The following is an 11,150-nucleotide window of genomic DNA, read 5'->3' on the forward strand; positions in this document are numbered from 1 at the left end:
ATGGAGAAACACAATCTCTCAGTGGTGCATGAGTTCATTCTGATGGGCATCACCTCACGCCCTGATCTGCAGGCTCCACTGTTTGGGCTGTTCCTCATCATCTACCTGGTCACAGTGCTGGGCAACTTGGGCATGATCATCCTCACCAAGGTGGACCACAGTCTACAAACACCCATGTACTTCTTTCTCAGAAACCTGGCTCTCACTGATCTTGGTTACTCTACAGCTGTGGGCCCCAAAATGTTGGTGAATTTTGTTTCAGATCAAAATACAATTTCCTATTACTTTTGTGGTACCCAGCTAGCTTTCTTTCTTTTCTTCATTGGAAGTGAACTTTTTATTCTGTCTGCAATGGCCTATGACCGTTATGTGGCCATCTGTAACCCTCTTCTCTACACTGTCATCATGTCACAAAAGGTTTGTCATGCCCTGGTGACAATCCCCTATCTCTACTGCTCATTTGTGTCTCTTCTAGTCACCTTAAAGATTTTTACCTTACCATTCTGTGGCTACAATATCATCAATCATTTCTACTGTGATTGTGTCCCCTTGATATCTTTGCTATGCTCAGATACTCTTGATGTTGAGCTAATAATCATGATCTTTGCAGCTTTTGATTTGATTTCCTCTCTTCTGTTTGTCCTTGTGTCCTACCTGCTCATCCTTCTAGCCATTCTCCGGATGAAGTCTGCTGAAGGCAGGCGCAAGGCTTTCTCCACCTGTGGATCCCACCTGACAGCGGTCACAGTGTTCTATGGGACTTTGATATTCATGTATGTGCAGCCCAAGTCCAGTCATTCCTTTGACAATGATAAAATGACTTCAATATTTTACACTCTGATTATCCCCATGCTGAATCCCTTGATCTACAGCTTGAGGAACAAAGATGTAAAACATGCCTTACAAAGCACATGGAAAAAGATCAGATATGTTATTTCTTAAAAGTTAAAGATAAAAGGAGTCCTACACATGAGGGCGAGAAATGACCTGGCTCTATTTTCCTGGAGAAACAAGAGAAAGCAACAATGAGATCAGCATGGAATATAAGTAAAAACTTCTAAATGCTGAAAAAACTTTAGTGAACAACAAAAATTAAGTCTTTGCTTTCCTGGAGGGAGAAAGATGAATTGTAATCATAATAATGGAGTAAGTCCTAGAGTGAAGTAGAGTAAGTTTCAGGTCAACAAGCATCCATGGGGTAGCAGAGTAGCATGTTGTAGGAGAGTAAGAAAGATTTGTATTTACAGAAGAGGATTTGAAATAGTTCTATTCTATTCTAAATGAGTATGATAAACTTTCCTGAATCAATGTGTGTTTGTGTGAATTTCTCTTTTTGTGTGAGCACAATCTTTCCATTTTAGGTTGTGCACTTCCATAAGTATCAGCTAACTCACTGTACTGGATAATCTGAAGCATTTAGTGACATGAGTGTATTCAGATGCTCCTATTCCACATGGGGATCTTGGACTCCTCTGTTTTCCTTAGTTCCTTTTTTCACAGACATGAGCTTAGGAGAGTCTATTAAATGTACATTTTTTTGAGCACCCAATTTGTTAAGTGCTGCATCAAATTCTATTTCATTCAGACTCTACGTGTATTTGAGTGAAGACACCAACTAAGATATATTTCTTAAGTTTTCCACAGAAGTTTCTAGGGGTTGGACGGATGTTCCTCCTTAAAGGCAGCTTTTTCTTTATTCTTCATTGCTTGTTTTTGCTAAAATATGGTCACTTTGCCTTATTCTCTAAATGAAAAGAGTACCTCTAGTTTAAAAAGTATACCCTGTTGTTTAATTCCTGTATAATTTGCACACTTAATGATGAAATGGGTTTGTTTCTCCTTTTCGTTATATCCCACTTCCCTTATGTTTGTTCAGTATGATATTGTCACATTTTTTGGTACTATCTGTTCTTTGGCTGTATGCATTTAATCATCAGAATTGTGAGAAATAGACACAGATACTACCATGATCTATACTGTAATTTCAGTGAGAGTATACTATGATATGTTTTAATCAATGGATTTTTTTTTTCTCTCTGGACACAGTTCATCCTCAACAATATGTAAAACCTTCTATATTTCTTCCAGTATTTATATTGCTTGGGGCACATTGCATTTTATTTTCATCATATAAAAATTATTTGGTTGTTTTTGTTACACCAACATATAATAAAATTATTTATAGAGCTAATCAAATAGGAGTGAAGTAATTAAGTAGCATTGTAAAAGCATATGTATAATCTAATGTGGGAATAAACACTCCTAAGTATTTTATTGCTGATTTTTTTTATTATTGTGACAATACTATATACCTTATGGTAAACTATTTTTTTATTCATAGACACGTACATATAAGAAAATATTGTAATTTTCTAGGAAGTGTATGTTGGACAGATGTAAAGTAAGTGTTTATATTGTTTTTCTGTGGATGCAAGATTATCTAAATGCTGAAACAATAAACTTTAAAATTACTTATGTGTTATACCAAATTAATTCCTTTGAAAATCATAACTATTATGATAGAAAAAAGGTAAATTATTTTAAATTACATACATAAATGTCTGAATAAATATAACCCAATAAATTATATCTAAAATAAATCTAGGTGGGACTTTCATTGTGTCTGAAATGATAAACAAAAACCATAGAGCAATATGCTAACATTTAACAATTGATAACATATCTCTTTCATTTTAAAAGTTAGTCTCTTTTTCACTATTACATGGAATTTATAAGTTACTTTAGAAGGATTTGGACTCTCTTCTGCACAGCATAAAACATTTAAAAACCAGGATCTATCATATAATTTTATTAACTACTAAAATAATTTGAATCAGCAGATTTTCATACTTTAAAACAGAGATTCAGAAACTGCAATGCAATTTAGTATAAGAAAAATAGAAAAAAAAATGTATATAATACTTGATTGTCTGTAAAAAACAATTCTGTGGTTTGCATTAGTTTGATAAACAGTGATGTATTTTAGTTTTCATTTAGTGTCTCAGAGATAACTACAGGAAAAAATGTATGTGTAAGATGGGCTCAAAATTGAAGTTTGCATTAGAAATAAATTTCCACTTTGTTAGGATGGCCTTAGGCCTGAGCCTAAGCAACTCCATTTTAAAAACTCCAAACCTGCAGTTTCAACAGGCACACCCACAGAGCCCTCCCGAATGGCCTCAAACAAGTTATTTCCCTTCACCCTGATAAATAGAGTGAAGCCCCTGGCAGGCTGTCACTGCCTGATAAGAGGAAACCTCAAGAAGATCAGGGTGAAGACCACCAGACCAGGTGTTTCTGACCCCAGGGTAAATGATGTCACTGAGAAATCTGGTGGTAACTGATAAGGATTGTAAGGAGGGTCAAAAGCCCCAAAATTTAGTATAAATGATAGAGCAAATGAACAGGGATTCAGTTTAAATAATACCCCAATATTAAATATTTTTATTAAAGTATAATTTTATGATAAAAATAAATCAAAGATTAACGAAAGTAAATATGTAAAAATATTTTCCTATGTAATATTCATTAGGAAACCCAGCAGGGTTTAATATAGAAAAAAAAAATTGCAATTCTACTAGTACCAGTTGCCAGAGCACTTAAGGTTAGTAGAATCCCCTTATTATTTAAATCGTATCTTAAATGTTGGGGAGGTGGAGCAAGATAGTCAATGAGAAATACTATCCAGTTCTGCACTTCAGAGTCACACCAATTGTAATTAATATTGAAGCAGCAAACTACCATCACAAGATCTAAGGAAGCCACAGGAGGGAACAAGGAGTTTGGTTTTAGTATAATGAAAGGAAGTTAAAGAAGACAGCAAAGAAAGAGTAGCCTTCTCCCAATTTCCCCAATAGTGCAGTGAGAAAAGAGCTACCCTTCACTTGGGAGAGGCAAAAGGAATAAAATCCAGACCTTAGACTTGACCCCCAGTATCAAGCTTGCCATGTTGAATCCTAGTCCTTGGTAGAGCACTTTGATCTACACCTACTGGAACAGCATTATCCAATCTGCAAAGAGACTTCCATCATCCTCCACTAACCTTAGGCATCAACGTAGGAAACAAGATTCTACTCACTTAGGATCTGAGAATAAATGGAACCAAAAGACTTTGTTGTAGAGCTTAGCACCATGCCCACTGCAATGACAACCAGCATGAGCCAGAAACAAAAGGCCCTGTATCTAAGCCAGAGCTCAAAGATGAAATCTAAGAACAGCCTTGGCATCAGGTGGAGACCTACATGCTTATGAGTCACACTCAAGTTTTGCCTGATCCTTGCCAGACTTAGAATAGGTCAGGCCCATATCCATAAAGGCTGTCTGGACTGTGAGGATCACTTGTGTCCCAGCTTAGCACCAGTCTTGCTGGACAATGGACTTTTCTAACCTTGTCTTCTAACCTTGTTGTGTTAGTCAACTTTTCAACACTGTGACCTAAGGACCTGGCACAACTTAGAGGAGAAAAAGTTGACAGACTCCATAGCTCTTGGCCCAAGGTGAGGCAGAACATCATGGTGGAAGGGCATGGTAAAGGAAAGCAGCGCTGGACACGGTAAGCCAGAAACAGAGAGCTTTGTTCACCAGGGACAAAATATATACCCCAAAGTCACACCCCCAGTTACCTATCTCCTCCATATCTTATTTGCATACAGTTACCACCCAGTTAATCCATATCAGTAGATTAATCCACTGTTGTGGGAAACCATCCATGAAATACATGAGAATCTTCTCTGCATGGAAACCAAGGAGAGATAGGCCTGGGTTCTCCCACAGCAAAAGATTGCCCAATGCATGTGACCTATTCTCTCCACTCTGCTAGGAAGATTCCTCATAGTAGCTCTGGAGACAGGAATTACCCTTTAGGAACTGAACAACCCACTTTTAACCTTTCTTAGAAAAAGAAAAATTTACAGAATCTCTTTGATGTTTCCTGATATAAATAAAGCAGGTGCGTTCCCTGCCAGAAACTCAATCCACCTGATCAACCTGCCCGTCCTACCCCTGCTTTTGAAACTGCTTTCTGTGTTTTTCATCATTTTATTTCTCTTAGCTTTCATTTCTCAGCCAGCCCATTCCACCAAGGGGAACCCCATTTCCACTGCTCGCATAGGACGTGGGCTGGACACTATCATAATCTACTCACTTCACTTCTGAATATTCTTGTATTGTCTTACCTGTGAGTTTTTAGGGGACACCACATATTCAAACCATAATGAACATGCACTAGTAAAGAGAAGTCTTTTCAATAAACAATGCTTAGAACATGAACAATCACATGCTGAACAATGAAACTAGCCCTCTATCAACAGCTACAAAAATCAACTCAAAACAGATTAAAGATATACATCAAAAACCTCAAAACATGAAACTTCCAGAAGAAAACTGAAAAAAAAATTCTTCAAAATATTGAAATGGACAAGAATTTTCTGGAGACTTGAAAAGCACAATTTGAAAGCATAAGTAGTCATATTTATTACACTGAACTAAAAGCTCCTGTTTTCAGGGGAAAATATCTTCAAAGTAAAGACCCAACACAAAGAATGGAAGAAAATATTTGCCATGTATATATTAAACAAAGATTAATGTCCATAATGCATAAAAAGTTCCAAATAATAAAATAGACAATAGATCTGAATCAACATTTCTTAAAAGAAGGTACACAAGTGAAGAACAGATGACAGAAAAAAAAAATGGTAAACATCACTAACCAACAGGGAAATTGAAATCCAAACCACAAGGAGATGTCACATTATTACAGTAAGGATGACTGTTATCTAAAAGACAAAAGGTAGCAAGTGCAGGCAAGCATGTGGGGGAAAGGGAACCTTAAACTCTGCTGGTGGGAATATCAATTAGTACAACCGGTATGCAAAACTAGGGAGGTTCCTCAAAAAATTAATGATAGCTCTACCACATGTTCTAGCAATCACATGGCTAGATTCATATTCAAAGAAATGAAATTAGTATATTGGCAACAACACATCTGCACTCCTGTGTTCAGTGCAACATTATTTCCAACAGCCACCAATGGGAGTCAGCCTGAGCATCCATCTACTGGTGAATGTGCAGAGAAATGTGCATATACACAATGGATGATGTGTAACCTCAAAAGGAATTAAATCCTGGCATCTGTGATAATATGGATGAAACTGGTGATTGAAATAAGCCAGGCACATAAAGTTGAGCGTTACATTTTCTCACACATGTATGGCATGTAAAAAGTTTAAATTTAGGGGCTAGAGTGGTAGCTCAGTGGTAGAGTGCTTGCCTAGCTCATATGAGGCTCTGGGTTCAATCCCCAGCACCACAGAAAGATAAATAAATAAAATAAAGATATTTTATCCATCTACAACTACAGAAAAAATTTTAAAAAGTTAATCTTATAGAAGTTTATAGTAGACTGGTGGTTACCAGAGGTCAGAAGAAAGGGTGGGTTGGGACACTGAGGAAATGTTGATCAATGTGCACTAAATTACCATTAGCCACGCCTAAGATTTTCTGTTGTGCTATTTTAGAGTAGGATGGTGTAAGTAAGCAGTAGTTTGCTACATGTTTCAAAAATCCAGAAGAAATGATTTTGAACACTTTGCCATAAAGAAATGATGTGTTGAAGAGGATAAACTTGTTTCAACTGATTTAAACATTACCCAGTGCAAACACATATAGAAACATCATGTAGAACCTCATTATTTTGTATTATTTTATGTATGAGATAAGATGAATTCCACTTTAATAATAAACCATTTAAAAACTTGTGGGACTGGCATAAAGGAGACATTTTGAGTACTAGAGCCCAATACACATACCAAAAGCAATTTCACACGTTGATTGCCAAAGTGATTTTCAAGAATAAAGCTACAGGAATCAAACTCCCGGATTGCAAACAAGTTACAGAGCTACATTAACTGCAAACTATGGAAATGGCTTGAAGACAGACAAGTAAACCAATGGAACGAAACAGAGAAGCAATCCCATATTACATCAATTGATTTATAAATAAGTGCCAAAAATACAAATGGAGAAAGATGGTCAATTAAATATATCATGCTAGGAAAACTGAATGCATGTGTGAGAACAAATGAAAGTAGACCCCAGCTTTGCACCATATGCAAAAACCAACTCAGATCGATTAAATATTATAAATTACCTAAAAGTTAATCCCAACAACATATTGTGAAGGGAAAGCATCAGGACAGCTTTGGCAAAGCTGTAAAAGGATATAACTCCAAAGCCAAGTGAAAGAAACAAAATCACACAAATATCATCACATGTAACTAAAAATCCTCTGCAAATCGAAGAAAAATGATCAGCAAAGTGAAAGGCAAGCTACAAAACAGGAGAAAACATTTAAAAACATACATCTTAAATGCAATTAATATTGAAGTTATATAAGTAACTACATAACTACATAAACTCAAAGGTAATGAACAATTTAATTTATAAATAGAATGAGGACTTTATTATTAAAAGAAGAAAAATACAAAAGTTCATTCTTGCAGCACATGCTCAATAGAGGATTCCTATAATTTCTCTCACCTTTTTGAAATTAGTACTTCATCCAAAAAAAAGCCCAAGATATTTAGTTTTCCAAATGCTATTGAGATTGCATTCATAGAAGTAGATTTACACTAATTTTAGAAGTTGATCCTGTAATATTCAACCTCTAACACTCATATTGGTTTATTCTTTATAATTATGAATCCTTTGAATATTTATTACTAATTGATGCACTTATCACTATACGTAGTACTCATTTAGTTACCTCTCCTCATTTTTCACTTCTTCAGGTCCTCCTGAACTGTTTTCCATTTCTACACATTTTTCTATTCTGCATATATTTTAGAAAATATTTTTTGGTAAAGGTAACCTTTGTTTCCTGTCTCCTTTGAATTAATGTTTTCTAGATTCATACCTGCCATGGTATGTGCTGAAACTACATTTCCTTTTGAAAACAACAAAAAATGTGCTGTGCTTAACATCAGATCTAGACTCTTAACAATTTCAAAGTAGAAAACAGTATTGTTCTTAAAACAGTTGTCTTTATTGTTTTTATTTAGTATAATTAAGATTTCATGTCTATTTATGAGCCTCTCCTCATTTCTCTAAACTCTCAGCGTTTGGTTATCACCATGCCAATACCTGATTCCATAAGTTTGATTATTTTCCATACGCCACGTAAGGGAGAGCATGGGTACTTGTCTTTTTACATTCTTAAGGCTAATTCATATTCCACACGTGTTTATACCACATTTTACAAATCCATTAATGTACAAATAGGTATTAGATTTTTTTCCACATCTTGTCTATTTCAAATTATGTTAAAAAGAACAAGAGGGTACAGGCATTTCTTTAAAATCCTAATTTCAAATATTCTGCACAAAATTCAAAAGTGGATTTGCTGAATCCTATCATAAATAAATAAATATTGAATATAAATTTCCCCTGGCAATTAATGGACAAACTCCAGGCCTTTCATTAAGTTCTCAAATGCTTTAGGGATACTCTACTAGTTCCTTGGCATCTCCTGAGGGAGAGTATCAAATGGTGAAAAAAAAAATCCATAAATTGTCTTCTATAATGCAATGTTCGGAAACATCAGAGAACCAAAGAGAGAGAGGCTTCAGTGCAGGTAACAAAGACAGAAGTTTTCATATGTGTTAGCGGTACCTACTGAAGTAGATAAACTTTGTTATGGCATTACCCTCTTTTTTAAGTGACCATTTCTGATTCAGTTTCTGTGTTTTCTACAGCTCTGTAATACCTCAGTATCAATACAATCTCTCTCTGTTTTCCCTCATCTTAACTTTAGAATATTGGCACCTGAGAGGTTAAAAGCTCATATGTATCTGGAAACCCACAAGCTGTGTGCTTATAAAATAATTAAATTGTCCATGTGCTTAATTTAATGATTAAATTGTCCATGTAAAAGCAAAAGTGACAGGAGATAAAATATAAATTCAAAGACATTGTAATGGCATAAATTGAAACAACAGAGATCAAGACCCACATTTTTTTTCCTCCCAAATATTTTGGCATTTAATATCTCTGTGCTTTCTTTGTGACCATTTGTAAGATAAATTAACATTTAAAATTATATAATTAAATACATGAATGTGATTCATTCCAGATCTCTTTCTTAGAGATAGGAGTTACTGTTTCACCATGAGATAGAAAAAAGCATTTTTTAAATATACCAGGATACCTGGTTTTACAGAAATAGCAAAATTTTCCATATTTTGCAGTGAGATTTTACTAAATTTTTCTCAGAGTATAAGCTTAAAAGTAAAATTGATTATTCAGTAAAGATGAGAAAACTATGAGAAAGTAGTTTGGTTCTTTTCATAGAACCACAAAACTGATGAACACAAAACATTCTATTTTTTCACTTTTTATTGTTAATAGTTATATACATGTGTAGATATAAAATGGCACTATGACTATTTAATATAAGGTGAAATGATTCAACCAAGCTAATTAACATAATTTTATCTTACAGGAATATTAATTAAAACTGATCATATGCATGTTATATTGTAGTATTTCATGATTGCTAAACAAAACAAAATAAAATAGTTCAATTTATTTCCTATTCCTTTATTGAAGGTATTTCTCTAACATAAACTGATGCAGTTTATTAAATTAATTTAGGGTAGGATATCAGCAGCCACAACTATGTAAGAAATATTTTGTTTGAGGTAAGTGCAAATTACATGTAGAAAGCTATATTTGACCATTGGAAAATTGCTAACGTATATCTCATGTACAAGTGCTCGTCACTAAAATTTTCACTATAAAGTTGGTCATTTCTCTTTCCTTTTTTTATGAAAGAAAAATGTTTCTTCACTGTTTTTACTTCAAAATAAAGATGTACCTGCCATATACCTGCTGCTATATCATATCTTCTTATTTTCAGGGTTATTGGAGATGTTCAGATATATTATATTTTGTTATGCACACATACATCTGCAAACTGTGCTACATTACATTTGGAAGAAATTATTGCTGTTTTAATATACAGAGTGCTATAAAACATACCCAAATATCTATGTTTAACTCATCGTTATTATAGTTTATTTTGTCTAAATGGTGCTATATAGTGAAAAATGTGCAATGTAGAACATTTTTAAGTTCATCATAAAAGTATTTGAACCTTTTACTTTAAAGCATAACATCATCATATCCCAAGAAGATTATGTAAGTTTTCATTGTACAGAATCAATGAAATAAACTCTCTTCAAATTTGTTCATATTTTCCTCATATTCTCCCATTTTGTGGTATAATAAAATGAATCTAATTTGATACACACAAGTAAGTATATTTCATTTATAATGAAAATATCACATGGGAAGAATAATATGTTAAATTAATTTCTATTGTGATAGCATTATATATTATTTTTATAATAGTTTTGAATATAAGAAGTATAAATAATCTAAAATAATAGTACATTGTCTGTTCATAATCTAACATCAGCCACTGAGTTAATAGGCTGACTTCTACCACCTTTTCTTCAAGAAAATTATTCAGTACCTTGTAATATAAGAAGTTTTATAAAATCTTAGATTTTTTGTCTGTATAAATCCTTAATTTGTAATTATACTATGAATTATCTGATATTATTGAATGCAATTATTTAATGTGATTGTGAGTGTAATTAAGTATATGGAAATAGTAAACTTAAAAATAATAATTGTACATTTATCTAACGCAAAAAAATTAACAAAATTTAGATTATTTTCCTATTTTGCTTTACATATCTACCTGTATATATGTACATCTCTCTATGCATCAGGGTTTATCATTCTTGGAAGAAAGTAACTGATTTGAATATTGTTTTGCCTGGACATTGAACAGAGTTGAATGTTTAGCAGCTTAACTGGCCTCTAATCATTTCAGTTATACTGAAATATAACTACAATTAATAGGTTTCTTTTGTGAGTAGAATCACCCTAGAGTAGTACTATTGATCATTCATTTCTATGTATTTGTTCATGTAAACATGTATATAAATTCAAATTTACTGTTAGGAAAGTTTGAATACATCTTATTTACACCAGCCTTCCATAATGAATATTTGTCAAGTAATAATATTTGAAATCCATTAATTGCACTGATGCTTTATCTGAAACAGTTTTTTTAATGAAATTGG

The 11,150-nt window shown here is 33.6% G+C and overlaps 1 protein-coding gene across 1 annotated transcript; it reads left to right on the plus strand.

The window, feature by feature from the left end:
• Window positions 1-942, plus strand: LOC107135341 (olfactory receptor 8K3-like). Its single transcript, XM_015477225.1, has one exon. The coding sequence runs from the start codon at window positions 1-3 to the stop codon at window positions 940-942; it is 942 nt and encodes a 313-aa protein (XP_015332711.1).
• The last annotated feature ends 10,208 nt before the right edge of the window (window positions 943-11,150 follow it).

The sequence above is a fragment of the Marmota marmota genome, unplaced genomic scaffold (assembly GCF_001458135.2).
Source record: "Marmota marmota marmota unplaced genomic scaffold, marMar, whole genome shotgun sequence".
In the NCBI taxonomy this organism is placed as follows: domain Eukaryota; kingdom Metazoa; phylum Chordata; class Mammalia; order Rodentia; family Sciuridae; genus Marmota; species Marmota marmota.

Coding starts and splice junctions, on each gene's coding strand:
- LOC107135341 (XM_015477225.1), top strand. CDS start 1: ATGGAGAAACACAATCTCTCAGTGGTGCATGAGTTCATTCTGATGGGC.